An 18496-nucleotide genomic window follows, 5' to 3' on the forward strand; every position below is an offset into this window, starting at 1 on the left:
TAATCTTAAACCCTCGCACTGCAGTGTGACCAAAAGTAAATCCTCTATGTTCCATACTCTTTTGTGGTAACCAAAGAAGTTGTACTTCTAGAAATCATTGCTAATAGAGTCCTTTCACTGATGGACTGTACTGTGCATTCCACACGTATATAGTACATCCATTCTGTCGCAACAGAGACCAATCGGTTTGATCGCATTTTCACTAACTTGCAATACCACCCAATACAACATTTAATAATAAAAAGGCGTGTGTAAAGAGAACTCTGTTCTGAAAGAAACAGAAGGGCCTGTCATGTATAAATATGTCATCGTAGGTATAATGTACAAACAAATCATATCTTGGCTTCTTTTAGTCTGCTATCTGAATTTGGGGGAACTTGATGGGATGTGAAACAGGGTATGTGTGAGCGCATGGATAATCTCCACGTCAACAAATACTTTCCGTTTATTATCACATGTGTGTTTGGCGGGGTTCTTTCCACTTGTTCTGTTGGTATCAAATAATTATTACCCATATACTTCACCCATAATGGTGTTGTGACTCTTTCTGCACACACATGTTTTCTGATAAGAGTTTTGAGGCCATTGGTGCATCAGGCTTGAACTCTGAGGACTCCACCATTATTAGTGTGAAAAGCCAACCATAGAATTAATACTTGAAACCATTTCCAATCTTAGTCTCCCCTCGCAGATACACTCTGTCGCATTTTCAATATCTTGCCTGTCAGAAAGTAAACCTGGCATAAACCACGCCTGACTGACGATAGGGTAATTTGCGTTGCAATAAACATGGATTTTCCATTCTGTACGTCTTTTCCCTTAGATCAAGAACAAAACTACAAACAAAGCAAAGCTGCCAGGAAGCCGTCCTGTTCACTTCCTTTATCGTTTATTAATTACCTACATCCATCGGAAAGAAACTTGTATCTGTTCAATAATTAAGGGCGTGCAATCAAGCGTTATGCTGGAGTCTCTGTGAATACAGCCTTACAAGGCGCGAGGTAATGGAGCAGGGGAGCACCTTGTAAGAACGTGGGGCCGCACTGACAGACACACCACTGCATGTGTATAAAACTTGCAGTGGTTTAACCAAGTCTGGCGCTGAAGAAAGTTTTGGGGTGTCTTGTTGACTGTTTTGCTAAAAAGTAATCTAATTGTATGTGGGGGGAAGAGTAATCTACTTTAGTTTTGGTCTACTAACAGGTTTTAAGGACTTGTTGAGAAAAGCTTGAATGTTAATTGTTCCCCAGAAGGTTTGTATGTTATAAAATATTGTTCTCTTTTCCCTAAATATCAATAAGACGTGCATTAAAGGCGACAGTTTATAAATGATGCTCGTGCTCATTAGCATATATTTACATAATGCAACTATCAACAAAATATTTAAAGCAAACATAAAAAAGCCAAGATAATTATATATTTTGAAGTGGAATCTTTAAAAAATGCTTCAAGACTTAATATAGTTAATTTTGACTTTTATAAACTGCCACCTGAGCGTTTATTTGTAATATTTATATTGGACTAGTGATTCACCTATTCACCAGAGTTTAAATGGCCTGTTGGGTTTCTAAAACTCTCTGGAGATGCAGCTATGCGTGTGTATGTATATGTGCATACCCACAAACATCCTGTGTCTGCGATTTTCTGTATACTCATATACATAAATATAGCACAATATGTATCTTTAGGACAATTTAGGCCTAATATGAAATCATATTAGTAGTCCTGGATGGTAATGTATTTGGTTTGATATTTTTTTTTTAAATTCCAGCGTCCAAAATCAAAGTACCTGAGCAGTCGCCTACATTTTCCATGGTTTATGTTTACTCAGAGGTTGACGAATTTTCATGTGATCATGTAAACGTCTTTCTTGTCTGTCGGCGTTTTTCTGACTATTGTTGAACCATAAAATATTTTCTTTATTTTACAGTCCCCATAAAATGAAATTGATCAGGGAGATATATTTGAATTAAGACATATTAAATCGATGACAGATACATATCATGCTGTGTTTAACAAGAGTTGTACAAGGAGGCGTGTACAAGATACCGCATAGCTGCGATACTATTATTCACGTTTACAGCTTGTCCTCCATGCATTCACCCATTACACCATTAAATCTCAGTAATTCAATAAAACAAAGTGCTTAGAATTTTTGTAAAAAGCCATTTTGAAGAGAAAAGGTTTTATTGCATAATAAAAACACCAAGCAGCCCATTTTAAAAGCAAGGGGTTGTTTATTTTTGTATTGTTCTTCTAACCTGACTAAAATCCCAAAAGATCTTCAGGAAAGGGCTGAAGCTCGTTTTTGGAGCAGGTTTCAAACATTTTTGACAGGTGAATGAAACAAAACTACACCACGGTGCGCTGCGCAAGCCCCAGTCTGATGTAGTGAAATGTAAAGTGAACCCTTGTGTGTCTGAAGTCATTATGGTCCAAATTGTGCTCGCCATATCCACCCTCAAGCGGGACTCGCAGAAGCACCACAGGATTTTCTTAAACACGTGTGAAAAATAAACAAGCAAAATAACCCGAATTATTACCTAATCGATAACACTTTTGTCAGTAGCACTGGTTAGATGGGGATACTCTGAACTAAGATGACAGTTCTCATGTGATCCCCAGTTCAAAGTTTTCTCTCATAACGTTCAAAAGGAGAGTTTCTTACTTGTACATGTACAGAAAACGGAAGGTTACGTGCAGTGTTTCCGTTTATTTGATTTCTGTCTCTAATGACCACTTCATTGCACTTAGCTTCCGCAGGGACACGTCACTAAAGAAAGCAAGTTATATTGAGTACAGAATGTACACCAACTTTAGCACCAATTATAACAGTGATACTAGTTCTTGCTATTTTATATCTGGCTGCTTTAGAAGACAGTAACTTCTATATTTTATTTGTTTTGCAGAAGAATTCAGCATAGCTTTCCTTGTAGCACACCAAAATAGGGACACCAACCTTTCGTGTTCAAAGATAGTCTTATCACTTTATAATTTATTAAGAACAAGTTAACGGATACCCTAGAAGCGAAAATGTCTCAACTTCGCTTCACTTTCGAGGATCAGTATAAAAATGTTTGCCATCTCGGCCAAATTACGTATCAGAGACATCTGATTAACACAGCCACAACGTTTCAACCTAAAGGAAACTTTCAATATTTTCTTCGACTGTTGTGCACCTGTTTATAAAAATCGATAAGAACAAACAATTAATAGCTTCTCTTTAGAAGGTTTCACAGATTGTATACAGCACAAAGTTCAGAAGGTCGGAGGCTTTTAAATTTTAAGAACAAGCATCATGTAATGTATCCATTCTATCAAACTTTTAATGCCCTAAAGGAAAAACTAAGACGTAACATTATTTTATTATCTGATGACTTCATCAGCTATTTTTTGCAAAGACTCTTAACGTATTTGTGAGTTTTACTGAAATGGTGAGAAATGAAGGGACCGATCTAGCGTTTTCTATAAAATATGCTGATTGTGGGTTCTTTGTAGTGCCATATGTAAGTGAAAAGAGTCTCAGATCCGCTTGTATCATTCCAGCCACTTTACCTGAGAGATATACAGCGCAGTTATTTTGCCTGATTGTGAATAGTGTTCTATATCTCTATATAAAGCTCGAGAATACACGTTGAGCAGACCCTTCCAAAACTCGCTTCTACCATGTGCAACATGCCTTTTATTTTATTTTATTAATGAAAGAAATTACAGTTGTAATTTGTGCTGCTTCTGCAGTTAATGTCTTAAATACTGTGCTTTATTCTGTAATCAGTACTTAGAGTGTAAGTTTTGTCTTCCAGTGCTGCATCAAGACATTATTTCCCCGGAATTTAACAATCTCCTCCTATTCAACGAATGGCTTGGCTTCTTTCAACAGTTGCCTGAATAACTGTTCCAATTGGCAGAGTTGTGCTGAACAGAAGAACACAGGAGTAAAAATGCCTGCAGCCTGAAAATAAACACAGAAGCACATTGCTGAGGGAGCTGAACGAGCCATAAGGGTGTGTGTGTGTGTTTAAGTTGTAAAATCTCTTTCCCAGGATGGCTGGGAAGCCCAGTGTCCCGTGATTGAGTAAGTGTGTGTGAGAGCGTGTTTGATCCCAGGGCCTTATTTCTACAAGGCGAGTAGCCGGCATGAGACGCTTGGCTTTGGCACGCCGGCTGGCACTCACAGGTTCAGCGCTCACTTTCGGCCAGCCCAACTTTGGGAAAGAAACCAGAGGGGGAGAGCGCGTAAGGGCGGGTCCCCGCTGAGCAGCCGGCCTGAAAGGGAGCCAATCGCGCTGCCCTGGCCTCTGCCAATCACTCGGCTCCCTCCAATCCCACCAGTGCCATTTCCAAACTCTAGTTCCCACTGTGCCGCTCAAATGTGGTGAGCGCTCTGCCAATCGCTGGAGGACAGAGTGGGGAAAGGAATAAGCGGAGTTAGGAGCGGAGACAAAAGAAGTTAAAGAGCCGCTTAATATATACATGTTTTTGAAGGCGGGCAGAGGGAAAAAAATAACAACAGTGAGTGTAGATGGGCTGGATTGTGTAGTTATGGAGCCCCCTTTGAGCAAGAGGAACCCGACACTGAGATTAGCGGATTTGGCAGCGGCTCAGCCCCATCCTCATCAGAATATGACAGGCTTCCCGGGGCTGGGGAGCCACCACGTCCACTCCCACCCCGCCGCTCACCTCCACCCTGGGGAGATGGGGAGTGACCCCGGCGTGGCCCTCACGCCATTCGGACCCGAGCACATGGCCCAAGCGAGCGTCCTCAAACTCAGCCCCTCGCAGCATCCCGAGGCGCAGACAGCGGCCGCCTTTGCCTCGCCGGCCGCCCAGAGCGGCGCCGCCGCGGCGGTCAGCAGCTACCCGGCCGGCGCGGCTCCCCCGGCTCCCCACCCGGGCTACGCCGCCAGCAGCGCCGGCACCAGCAGCGCCAGGGACTTCATCCTGCGGAGGGAGCTGCCCGGCGCGGCCATGCACGGGGCGCTGGGGGAGCCGCACCCCGCGGCCAGCTCCCCCCACCCGCACCCCCACCACGGCGTGTTCATCTCCGCCGCCGGCACCTACGGCCCGTCGGACGGGGCCGCGGCCCACGCGGTCTTCCCGGCGCTGCACGAGCAGCCGGCCCCCGGAGGCCACCACCCGCTGAACGGCCAGATGCGCCTGGGGCTGGCGGCCGCGGAGCTGTACGGCCGGGCTGAGCCCTACGGGGCCGCCTCCTCGCTGCACGGCTACGGCTCCCTGGGCTTGAACGTCAACCTGGCGGCCGCCAGCCACGGGCACCACCCGGCCCCCCACCACCACCCGGGGGCGGCGGCGGCGGCCTTCCTCCGGTACATGCGGCAGCCCATCAAGCAGGAGCTCATCTGCAAGTGGCTGGAGCAGGAGCCGCCGCCCAGCGCCGCCGGGAAGCCTTGCTCGAAAACTTTCAGCACCATGCACGAGCTGGTGAACCATGTCACCGTGGAGCACGTCGGCGGGCCGGAGCAGAGCAGCCACGTGTGCTACTGGGAGGAGTGTCCCCGGGAAGGGAAACCTTTCAAGGCCAAGTACAAACTGATCAACCACATCCGCGTGCACACCGGGGAGAAGCCCTTCCCTTGCCCCTTCCCGGGCTGCGGCAAGGTCTTCGCCCGCTCCGAGAACCTCAAGATTCACAAGCGCACTCATACAGGTGGGTATTTCCCCCGCTCCCTCTGCCTCGCTCCCTCCGTGGGGTTGTTTTCTTCTCCTCCTCTCATCACGCGGCCATTCAAACATGTGACTTTTTTCATGAATAAGTAATTCAGGAGCACCCAGGGCGCGTTCACACACACACACACACACTCTCTCTCTCTCTCTCTCTCTCTCTCACACACACACACAGTCTCTCGCGCACACACACAACCGCACAGCCAATCCCTAGACCCGCAGCAGAAAATTCAAGCCGATAAACACCTAGAGCTAGGAAATTAGGCTGGGCCTGGGAAACAGGAAACGCCAGGAAGGAGGAGGTGAAGACCAAGGCCAGTCTCGCCAGGCCCCGCTTTCCCTCGTGGAATATGAGGAGCGGGGAATCTCCCACTGGAGACCAAATCCCACCCCACCCGAAAATCCCGGGTGGTGTTTCCGCGTCTGCGCTTCTGGAGGGAGGAGGGGAGCTTGTCCCAGGCAGGGTTTCAACCGAACGTCGCATGGGAGGGTTGTCCCAGGCAAAGTTTCATTTGAAGTGGGAAGGTGGGGACCCAGGGGGGCGCAGTTCCTCTTTAAATTAAGCAAACGTGTTTGCTAGGGGCAGTGAAAAGACTTGAGCTATAGGGGGTTTCACTGGTTAAATGCTGATCGTTTAAAGGTTCCAAGATGAGTAACATTTGGTGTGGTTTTTGGGGTGTGTGTGTGTAAAGAAGTTTCTTATTGTTGTTTTGAGGAGGAAACTTCAAAGCAGCCTCTTCACAGCGCAAGTTGTGATTTTAAGATGTCTAAGTTAAACGTGGAGAAACAGGCACCCTTCACTTGTAGGGAAATCCCCAGTCAGCCTGGATCCCTCACTAGAGTTTTGTTTATGGGACTTGTGTTGGTTTACAAATAGACATTTTGGTTTAGGTTAACTCCCCACCCCCCAAAAAAACACCCTAAAACAAAACAAAACAAAAACCTCTGAGGAAAATGAACGAAGTTGGGATTGATAGTTGTAGACAAATATTATTCCTTGGAGGATAGTTAAGGAAATGGAGTTTACATAATTGCTTTCTTGATTTATTGTGTGTTGCTGCAAAGAGAAAAGCGGACAACATGCAACGTGTTGTTTCAATGTAAAGCCAAATGGCCCATGGCTGAAAGGATTATAGATTTTATCTACAGAATATGTCAGACAAGAGCCCAGATGTACGCGCAGAGAGATGAGGACACCCAGCCCTGGCTGTTCAGTTCCGAGCCAGGAAGGATTGCTGCTGCAGGCAGGCTGACAGCTTTTTGTTAATGGCATTGCGGACAGAGTGAAATGCTGGAGGCATTTCCGAGAATCCTTGTTTCCCTACTATGTTTTTGAAATGTATCTGTATCCATCTGTCGCGATGATTTGGAAAACAAAACTTAAACCCGACACTTACAGCTCCTTGTCCCTGTCACAGCGCAAGGCGGTGGAGATGGCTCCTGCATATTAAAAGGGAATGGTGCCAAATCCTAAAAATATGATTTGCAGCTTGGGAGCCTTCTCGTATTTCCAGTGCAGTGAGCAGAAGGTTGGAGTGCGGTTGGGGAGGTAGGGAGAGAGAGCGGAGCAGGCTTATTCATTTATCTTTGTAAAAAGAAACCCTAAACAACAACAAAGGGCGGCCCACAGAGCACGTTTCCCCTTTTGCAATTAAAAGGAAGCTCAGATTTATGACTCGGGAAGCGCATTCCCTTTCCTACCGCTGCTCTCAACTTTTCCCGTGTGGGAGCAGCTGGAGTAACATTCGACAGTGCACAAAATACAGCGCCGCTAGAAACAGAGTTTGGGGACTTGAACCTTGTCGCTGCTGTCAGGACCGGCTGGGTTCCGCTGGGTTTAATTCCCACTCTGGCATCCTGTTTACAAAGCAAGGGGCGATTTTCGGTGTCAGCTCTCCCTGGCAGTTGAGCTCAAGGATGAGGCGCCTTCTCTTTCTGGTCCGATGGTCCGCAGCGGATGGGGAGCGGGCCACGGCTGGAGAAAGAGGCGGCTGGGCCTTGGCCCTCGCAGCTTCTCTGGATAGTGGCCTCCAATGCAGAGCAGAGAGACATCCAAATGCAGCTGTAGAAACTTACGGAGACACACCCGCAGAGTGGGAAACACGCACGATCACTGATCTCTGTGCACTTCTGTCCACAGAGATGCACAGTGAGGTACAGCAGCTCTCACACACGCGTACAGAAGTAAATCCACACAAAGATACACAGAGAGACTGATCTCTATAGATACCGAGTGGCACGCAGCTGTAAATAAATATACACGGATACAAAGACACACAGAGATCGATATAAATAAATACACACTAAAATACTTACACGGGGAGAGAGACACACGGAGAGATCGATATAAATAAATACACACTAAAAACACACACCGAGATACAAACGGATACCGAGCCGCACACACAGAGATACGGAGACAGAGAGCGCGTGCGAGAAGCTCAGATACTGGCACACACCGAACAGTGGCATAGAGAGAGAGAGAGAGAGAGACTGATATCAGAGACACACTGACACACATACACAGAAGCCACCGGGGAGGCCATTGCAAACCAGCAGCCTTCGAGAAAGGAAGGAGGATGCAACAGACAAACTGCCCCTTCTGGGCTGCAGCAGAGAAAGAAAATCTTCCCTCCAGCCTGCTGACAACCCGGCCCAGGGAAGGAGGAAGGGGTTATTTTAGGCCACTCGGCCCGGGCTGCTCTTTGCCAGGACCATCTCATAACGTGCAAACACATGTCTGCACAGCAGATTTACTTGTTTTAAAGACCCAAATCTGAAAGTCAAATGAAAAGATCAGATAATTACCGTAGCCTTGTGTTTACCACTTAGATCTAATTCAACAATGTACAGTCAAAGTGCGCTAAGGATTTACTAATTATCCATTCTTAGTGTCATTGTTTAAAATAACCAGAGTAATTTTATGTTTCATTATTAGTGGATTTTGTGTGTTTCTTATAGGCCCCCAGACAGGAGAAATATGTCTATAATTTGAATTGTTTCCCCTTCCCCCCCGTTCTTAAGCTGCACTGGACAATATGATCCCAAACTATTTCGGTCTAATAGCTTAAGACTGTAACGCGTAACTAATCCATTATCTCAAACAAAATATTTTATTGATCCCTGAAGATGTTTGCTTCATAATGTTAATGGAACATATGGCTTAAAACAGTGAACCCTCAACAGGAAAGTGTTTAACATTATCACTCTTTGGCAATAAATAAACAAATGTTTTCACAACTGTGTTTTTGTGCACGGGAAGAACTTTGCAAAGATGCACTTGTGTATCTTCAAATCCTTTTCATCTAGCAATGTTAAACTGGAACAATCTGCAAATGGTTAAACTCTGACGTAAAGTCTCCGTCAGAGTACCAAATATATTTGATCACTGCAATCTAGGTGTCCTTGAAAGAACCATTTTCTTTTTTTGAAACATTGATGGAACCAATTTTTAATAACTATCCCTGTGTCTGATGCAAATAGTACAAATCAGTTCATCTGTCAAATAGCTTTTCTTAAGAATATCCGGAGTGCACATTACAATCGGCTATGTAAACCTAATATTTTTGTAAAACAATACAGATGTAGCGAAATTTTCAAATAGATACACTATTTTTCAGATAAAATGAACAGATAAAGTGACTTCATCTATGTTGTGAAATCCTTTTCAGTGGGAAGTGTGAGTGCGCGAGCGCTTATGTGTATACGAAAACTGCATTTAAAAAGGACCAGATTGGTTTTCTTAATCAACGTAATTTCTGGGGTAGGAGAGAGATAATAGTGTTTGTTTTGTGTGGAGCTAAATATTTGCTGATAGTTGTGACTAAGTGCAAATGTATCTGAACGATTTCAAACTGAATAACTTGATTTGGAATTAGAATATAGAAAGAAATGTTTGCATAACATTAGCAAAAAAAAAAAAAAGACGACAGTTATCAAAAGTGTGCTTGTTTTCAATTAATATTTTATTGTAAGATTATATAATTATACAAAAAGTAGTGACTAACAAGGTTTTCTTCAATAAAACTCGAAGTGCTTCCACTGCGGGGGCTAGAGTACATTGTTATTTTTTGAAAATGTCGAACAAAATATATATGAAAGTTTGCGTCAGACATAATCTGGCATAAAACTTCATAATTTTAAATAAATGTTTGCAGTAATGGTGTTATGCATTTTAGATATACCAGATTCACGTGTAATATGACAGAGAAAAAAAGTTACTCTTCTAAATTATATTACATTTGCAATAAAATGATATGGCACATTTTTCCCTGTTATCTCAATAATAGGCATTTACACATCCCTGATTCAAGAACTATGGGAAAGAGTTTATCTGGAGCACAGCTATATGTAACAAAATACACATGAACCAAAGTATTGTATTACAGGACCCGGTGGAACTTAAAGGTATGCCAGACAAAAAGGCCTGAGGCTGATTTTCACAACCACTTTAACTGTTAAGCAATGCGTAAAGCTATTAAAATAGATTTGCTATAGATTTTTAGACACAAATTAGCCTCAGGTAAATAGATACCGTAATAGCAGTCCACTGTTGTCATTATTACTGTCTATTGCTATTACAGTATATTATGCTCACTAACGTGCAGATTGTGAATAAAGGTTGATAGATATTGGTCTACGTTTAAAGTATGGCCTGCAAAAATCCGATGTTATGGTTATGTGCTTAAACAGGTGTTATTTTTATTTCCGAAAAGGGAAGATTCTCCATATACTATAAACCATTGTGAAAGGATTAGGACGAGATGTGCCAGTCTATAGAGAAAGCCACCCCTAGATGACAAATGTATTGATGGGGGTAGTTTTGTTTGTTAATACATCATTTAAATTTTTCATTTGCAAGAGAATTTGTGCATGGAAAAAGTAGACACTTCATGGTTCTGTCTGAATCTTTTTGAAAATCATAGTTAACATTTCACAGTTTACAAAATATTATTCATTTGACACCAGTGCAGTCTGAACTCTCCGGCAGGTATAACCTTATTTCCCAACCATATCACGAGTCTCCTAATGACAAGCACAGAAACGATTTGCAGTGAATTTTTCCATGGGGACCGTGTTTTATAAGAGCTGTGAAATGTTCCACTTAGTGCTGTTGTTGTTTGTTTTTAAACTAACCATAGCTCTGACCTGAAAATTAAGTGACCAAGATTTAGGATTTCTCCCCCAGAAGATAATTATTAATGTTTTCACTTGTAGGAGAGAAGCCTTTTAAATGCGAATTTGATGGCTGCGACAGGAAGTTTGCCAATAGCAGTGACAGAAAGAAACACTCTCACGTCCACACGAGTGATAAGCCATATTACTGCAAAGTCAGAGGCTGTGATAAATCTTACACGCATCCCAGCTCTTTAAGAAAACACATGAAGATACACTGCAAGTCTCCACCACTTTCTCCTACACCTGGATCTCACGGTTATCAGTCTGCAGGAACCCCCCTAGGTGCTCCCCTGTCCCCTGCCCAGGACTCAGCCAGGGGCCGCTCTGCCAATCTTTCCCCTCAGGTCACCAACCTCAATGAGTGGTACGTCTGTCAGGCCAGTGGGGCTTCTAATAACCTTCATACACCTTCCAGCAATGTAACATCCTCTGAATCTGAAGATGAAGAGGCTTATAGAAACTCTGATACCAGAACTAACCATTAGAAGAAAAACAACAACAAGTTTCTGACTTGGGAGTACTTGGACCATTCTCCTGAACTGTAATGACACAAAGCTTGAAAGAAATGGATGGCATAGAATTGCCATCATGTTGAATCACCGCTATTTATTCAGTATATAAAACCCTATGGTGTTTGTACACTTAACTAATTTAATTAAGACACTTGGACCCTTTTATAAAAATAATAAATGAAAATACCAAGCTGGACTATCTCAGTGAACCAAGTTGCATGTTTGCAGGTATGGGGAAGATGCCAAGGGAGCTCAATGGACAGATCTGTTCATCAAGATTATACACTGCCAATGCAATAGTTCTAAAAGAGAGAGAGAGGAAGAGTGTTCATTATGTAGCCTGCAAGCTGATAGGGCCTCTCCATTTACTGGAGTGGCTCTTAAATACTTTAGATATCATTCTGGGGTCTTCTTAACAGCTTGAGTAGACCCCAATTCCGCAATGGCCTCTTAATTGTAAACCACCACCACCTGCTGAATTTCCAACAAATCTTGGACTGGTTACATATTAAAAAAATGGTTTTTTCCTCTTTCAGTTCAGATCTTTTGTAATTTTTGCTTTTTATTCTGAGTCCTTAGGTTTCACCCAAATCTGATATTTTATACCTAGGCTTGTTTCCTTATCCCTTAGCTGTATACAATGTGAAAATGTTTTTTTTTTAAAGAAAAAAAAAAAAGATGCAGCATTTCTCTTAACATTTCTCCACAAATTTGTATTGTTATGAGTCCTGAGACTAAAATGGAGAATAAAAGAAAACCGCTGCTATCTGACAACTGTGATACTGTGATTTTTTTAAATATAGCACACAAAATTCAAAAGTGAATTCTGTTCCCTTTAGCAAAGTTTGTTTAAAAGAGAAGCTCCTGCATCTTGCTATGTCAGACCATGTGTGTAGTAGAGTTTGTTGTTAGGTCAAAAGTGCTTTGGACATCAGAGCCATTATTACTTAAAAATCTTCAAGTATGAGAAGCTGTGACACTGTTGTGAAAGCTGATATTTTAGACCGATCAATCTCCTTTTATACCATTGTGGATACCCATTTGAAAATGCTTTATTTTTTTCAACATCTAAAACCATGATTGTATTCATTCTCCCCCCATCCCATGCAATCCTCAAATGACCACGTATAGTGGTCAGTTACATTAAAAGAGAAAAACAATTGTCACAAATATTAAAATTTAAAAAGGTTGTAGTTAAAGCAAAAAAAAATGATGAGTGCATGACCTTTGGCATAGCTGTCAAGCTATTAAAGAAAAAGGTCAGGGAACTATGACGATAACTCTGAGTCAATTTATTTGCGGTTGGTACGACACATTTCCCATGCAAAATGTTAGTCCATCATAAACATCATACAAATAAACTAAAGAGCACTAATTTATCCTCAGAGACCCTGAATACATAAACAGGTAGCCTCCCCTCCCACAGGGTTTGTAGAAATTTGTTTTGTGTGCTGTGACTGGTTGATGTAGTCTTGTCATTGTTAATAACTTGTATGTGACTGCTATTATTTTGTACAGTTGAATTAATTTATTTTCGGACATCATCCTTTTCTGGAAGAGTACAGAACACACCAAAGAATTATATTATTAATTTTGGTGATAGATTGTTGTTTATGATTCCGTGATTTGTTTAAAAAAATCATTATATTTTTCAGCTTACTTGAATGAACAATGTAATGTGAAAACAAGCTCTTCCTGCATGTCTTCTGTGCAGTGTGTTGGTGATGATATATATAGTTTATAGAGATATTATATTATTAGTACAGTGCATGGTGCTGTCAATCTGGAAGCCTTTAAACGTTGTCTTCATATTGTTATGGTGAATTTAAAGATACAGACATTCCTTAAAAAACAACAAGAAAACTTGAATAGAAAATAATTTTTAAAGTTTATTTTATTTGCTTTTTTCACTTTCAAAGCCCATTCAAATAAATAGAAAATGATAACGTAAGGTATGGACTTTTTAAGGGTAATTTATGTAATATCTTGTTAGAAATAATTTTCTTACTGATTTATAACGAATTGTTTAATTTATACAAATTTTCAACAATAGATTGCACTATACATTACTACATTACAGGGGTTTTAAAATATGAAACTGAGGGATATACTACTATTTTTATGTACTATGCCACACATAAGGTCACACACCTGCCCATAAATTTTATGACACATGATACCTCTAAATAAAAACGCCCGTCATCTCTGTAAACCCGACCATAAGAAAGCAAGAATGATCATCAAGCAAAAAAATAAAAATATTCTTTCTATGGATTGCATGTGCTTTACTGATAGATGAGAGAGAGCTAGAGACCAAACAGTAGATAGATAGATAGATACTTTTGTACCTCAGGTCATAGCACACCAGTGAAGAACAATAATAGCAATCGTTACGATATTGTTCTTGGTCATGTGAGATACTGTGATTATTTCCAACAAAAATATAAGTAAAGAATGTTTCTTTTTGTTATTTAGAGTTGATTTTCAGTCAACAAATATGTGTATATACTGGGAGGTTCTAACTATATATATCCATTCTTCATAATCAATTTCTGCTATATTTACTCTCCTGAGTAGTTTCCCACTGAAGCCAACCGGGCTAATCGCGAGAAGAATTACAGGATTTGGCTCCTAATAATGAAACAAGGAGACATTCTACGAATATCTTTACGTGCAGAGACAAAATAGATAGATAGATAGATAGATAGATAGATAGCTGATTATATGCTATGTTACATCTCGCTTCTGCAATGATAGCTAATCAAAATTCTAATGACAGCTAGTCAAAATTGACAATTCCAGTAGTTAAATACTAATATTTATTTTGTTATAGCTTGCTGGACCTTTCCGGCACTCATGACAAATAATGCATGCAGAGTATCGAATGGTTTAATTATTAGCTATCCTGGCATAAAAATTGTGTTACAGTGAATTATGCTGGACTATATAAATATTCTCATAACATTATATATAACATTATATTTAATATATCTATATATTATACATATTATATAATGTTATGGGATTACGTCAAAGAAACTTCTCGCAAGCTGCATAAAATACATCACTATATATCAATGAGTTTCTGTGCAGAAAATGAAAACTGAGTGAAAGCTACTATAGAAAAAACCTAGATAAAACTATTATATCTGTACATAAGTATTATTGAAGATTTTTCTCTCTGTTTTTATTTATTTTTTAAAGCTAGTTCAGGAATTTTGAATGTGATGTCCCAACACTTGAAAATGACTGGTCAAAATGTCAATAACAGTTTCACCAAAAGGTTATAGTGTTTTTTTAAAGTCAGTTTTGCTAAATGTGGTAAAGGTGAAACAGGTTGCAAAGAGTTGTTTCAAGCAGAATGACAATAACCAACATACGAAGCAGAAAAACACTCATAAATGAGCGCTCCAATCAATGGGAAAACTTATAGCTCTCTAATGAAGTTTCTTGTGAAAAGGAGGGCAACACAAAGCCACCAAGACATGAATCATTCATGGGAAATATAAAAGATAAAAGATATCTGACAATGAGCAGAATCTTGTATAGAGAGTATAAAACAAGTTTCCCCTTCTTATTTTCTGCTTTAAAACGCACAATCTCCCACTCCTAGTGTTCTCTGTCCAGTGTATAGAGTTAAAATTGACCAGTGCACGTCCTGCGCCACTTCAAAGTAATTTAGCCCAGAACGGAAGGCTTGGCGCTTGGACAATCTTCATGGTGTGTTAAGATTTCTATGGCAATTGGCAAGCAAGACGTTCCCATCTGAATATGTCTCAAAGAAAGCCACTTATTGACACTAAGTTGGCCATCATCAAAGACTTCATCTTTTCTAGGCAAAACGTGTTCCTAACAAACACTGTTTAAATCATCTACCTTTGTATTAAGAACTGTGAGACATTTCACCACACATTATTATTTGCAGAGGTTGTTCAGTTCTTTGAGGGGTAAAGCAGTGATACCAAACTTTAACAGAATTCGAAAATTCTTGAGTATGGGAAATTACGTGTCAAGACACTATAGGGGCGGGTGCCTTTGAGAACCACGTACAACATAGTAGCAGTATTGGCAATGAGGTATAGTTTTTACAGACTCACGTACATGTGTGGCACTGTCACTACATCCACAGCCAGTTTGGTGGAAGAATATGGCTTTGTTTTCAGGGGAGAAATGGCCAGTGCTTTCTTTACACGTTGTGTACATAGGACTATTAAGACAAGTCGCTGTAAATACACTTGGAAACATGGCCTGCTATTGTCTCAAGGAAAATACTTCAGGTACTCCCTCGAAAGAAGGCAAGAGAGTATTCCAGGAAACACACGCGTCAACACAAGAAAATTGCTACAATCCTACTCAGCCACACGATCGGTTTATCGCTTCCACACACATTCCAACTAATTCCAAACCCACCTCTTCCTATCTGTCCACCTAGCTACTTATACGCCCCCGACCCCATTACTGGAGAAGCTGAGCGCCTCACACCCCCCACACTGACATGAACACACACACACACACAAACACACTCACAGCCACATATTCACACACAACGCAAGTGCCTAATCAGGCAGGGAGAAGTTCAAAGGCAGGTTCTTTGAAATTCAAACTACTGCTTTTATGGTACATCAACATGGAGCGCTAGGATTGCTATGGCAATGAGGACAGCAAAAGCAGGCTGCATTGAAAACAGTCCACCTCGATTCGAGACACTCTATTAAGATACAGTTGCATTGACCTTTAGTTTCATGCCGTGTTAGTTCAGTCAATTTTCACTTCATCAGAACCTCTCATATTTTTTGGCTTCCGTCCCATTCTTTTTTAGGCCCTTCACAATCATGGCCGGCTTAAATAAATAAACAAACAAACAAATGGAAAGAAAGCGCCATCCCTAGCTCCTCTCACCCCCCCACCTAAGCACTTTTATTTGCAGAGCGATTGTTCTTTGTTTATTTAATACAAGTACTGTGTGAATGGTGAAAAATAAACACGATGAAAAATAACCAAACAGATGATTCCTCCGAGTGAAAAAGCCCGGACTTAATAAAAGTGCGAAGCAGTCACCGTTGAATGAGAAATCCTTTGAAGTGGAACTTATTATAGGAGGAATACTTTTTGGTTGCCCTAACGACGCTGCTGAATTGAAAGGGCTCGCCTTTGTCAACGATTTGTTCTCCTTTGCTGGGATGCCCGTAGAAATTACTTACATGGGCTGCCTTAACATGCAGCCTGCAAATCAGTAACTTCCCAGCTCAGACTTGCAGACGCCACTCTCCTAAGGACAAAAAGAAGTCAGGAGGAAAACACCCCAACCTTTCACTCAATTTCTTTTTTGGGGTGTGTGTGTTGGGAATGGGGGGAGGAAAAGGAGGTTGTATTACAACTCCCCCCGCTCTGCGCGCACACACATACCCCTCCCTCCATACACACCAGACCCCTCCCTCAACAAAACACACACACACTCAAAATGGGACACAGCTTTCTCTCCATCCCAACCCGGAGTGCAGCAAGAGGAACGCCACATGGTCTCTCGCAAGGCGCTCTCTGTGCTCCCCACCCCGACCCCCTTTTTCTGCCAAGTGATTTTCCCAGGCAGAGCCATATTTAATAAGGGTGGTTTATTCTGAAGGCGCTTTGAAGGGTCGCCCCTGAAGCCCTGTGTCCATTAAAAACATGGAGGTGACATTTAAACCTCGTTGTAGAGGAGCGCCGGGGTAGCTCAATGAAAGGCAACTCGTTTGTCTTAGGAGCTTGGCAACAGCCTCCCCTTCGCTCCTTTTGACCACATGGCATAACTCAAAAACAATCGTTCAAAAGTAAAATGGCATCGTGGCGTTCCCTCTCCTACAGGCACCCATCTAGCCCCAGAGAAAAGGAATCGTCCATAGCACAATGTGCTTTTTGTGCTGGGCTCTGTCACAAGGATGCCGTTGTTTGCTTTGGAGGCTGCGCCTGTTATACTTCCTTGCAAGTGCTTGTGTTAAACAAGAGTTATAAGTCATCCAAAACAACAAACATTTTGATTTTCTTTGCCTAAAGGGCTTTCCCTGGCTATGGGCACCGTGAAAAAATAATGTACTCGCTGAGAAAGGAGCACCAGTAGTAGCATTACAAGCACAGTGCATTAAATATTGAATGACACGAGGGGAAAAAAGAGCTTGTCGAGGGGCACTCAGCCTTAAAGTCTTTCTTCAACTTTGTCGTCGGTGCCTATTGGACTCTTTAAGATGGTGTTAATTAAGGCTGCGCTTGATTCCACTATACTCCAGCTTTGTCTCCTTGCAGTATTCCTGTCAATAGCCCTCTGCGCCCAGAGCTCTCCTCACACGTTGGTTTCGCGGTGCATGTGTCACTTATTGTGAAGCTGAAGAGAAACCCGTATCGTACATTAAAGAGAGCGTGGATATAGTAATCAACTGGTATTATAGGAATATTAGGGCGGGAGTGGAGTGGGGGGGGGATCGAGAGGGAAGATTGGATGGTGTTAGGTCCTGAGCTGAATTCAAACAGCAGCAAATGGCGTAGTGGGTGCAGAAAGCCGAAGTGAATGGCTGTGTTTGCACATTTTCTAGAGCCTGTTTGGCAAACAAGAGACAAGCGGGCTTCATTTGTTTCAAATTAATCGTCAGAAATGTCCCTCCCCAGATAATGAAAACAAACCTGAAAGAATGTATTAAAGGATTTGGTGTTCTAAACATTCCACCCCTATGCCTACATATGCAATGAGATAATCAACTCGTCTGTTGTGCAGGGAAACAGAAGAGGCTGTAGGTGATTTTCAAAGTGAAAGCTGTAGATAGCCACATGGCTTGGGGAGTCACTAACGCAAAAGGATATGGGCATTGTCTGGAATAAGTTGTTGCGGACCAGGAGAAAACGCGTTATTTCCCCCCGTGAGGACTGCGTGCCATCTTGTTTTATATAAGAAGCAATTGCACAACCAGCTCTCTGGAGAGTTTTGGGGAGCAGTGGGGGTCATCATGAAATATAAGAAAGTATTGTTTCTGTGAGGCTCCCTATAAAAACCTGAACTAAATTAACTGCCAGTTTAGTGTAAACTAGTATGATCTCACACAAAAGTGAGGCTTAGTCTATAAATATCCAACCTAAATCTGAATACAGAGGTA

The 18496-nt window shown here is 41.9% G+C and overlaps 1 protein-coding gene across 1 annotated transcript; it reads left to right on the forward strand.

Annotated features, from left to right (window-relative positions):
* Window positions 1-4351: 4351 nt before the first annotated feature.
* On the forward strand, window positions 4352-13323 carry ZIC5 (Zic family member 5). Its single transcript, XM_005303889.4, has 2 exons — window positions 4352-5668; window positions 10903-13323. Exons 1-2 carry the CDS (start codon window positions 4474-4476, stop codon window positions 11346-11348), a joined length of 1641 nt encoding a protein of 546 aa, XP_005303946.1. The 5' UTR covers window positions 4352-4473; the 3' UTR covers window positions 11349-13323.
* The last annotated feature ends 5173 nt before the right edge of the window (window positions 13324-18496 follow it).

This window comes from Chrysemys picta, chromosome 1 (assembly GCF_011386835.1).
Source record: "Chrysemys picta bellii isolate R12L10 chromosome 1, ASM1138683v2, whole genome shotgun sequence".
Lineage (NCBI taxonomy): Eukaryota > Metazoa > Chordata > Testudines > Emydidae > Chrysemys > Chrysemys picta.

Coding starts and splice junctions, on each gene's coding strand:
- ZIC5 (XM_005303889.4), top strand. CDS start 4,474: ATGTTTTTGAAGGCGGGCAGAGGGAAAAAAATAACAACAGTGAGTGTA. Junction 5,669..10,902: donor TCACAAGCGCACTCATACAG/GTGGGTATTTCC, acceptor TTTCACTTGTAG/GAGAGAAGCCTTTTAAATGC.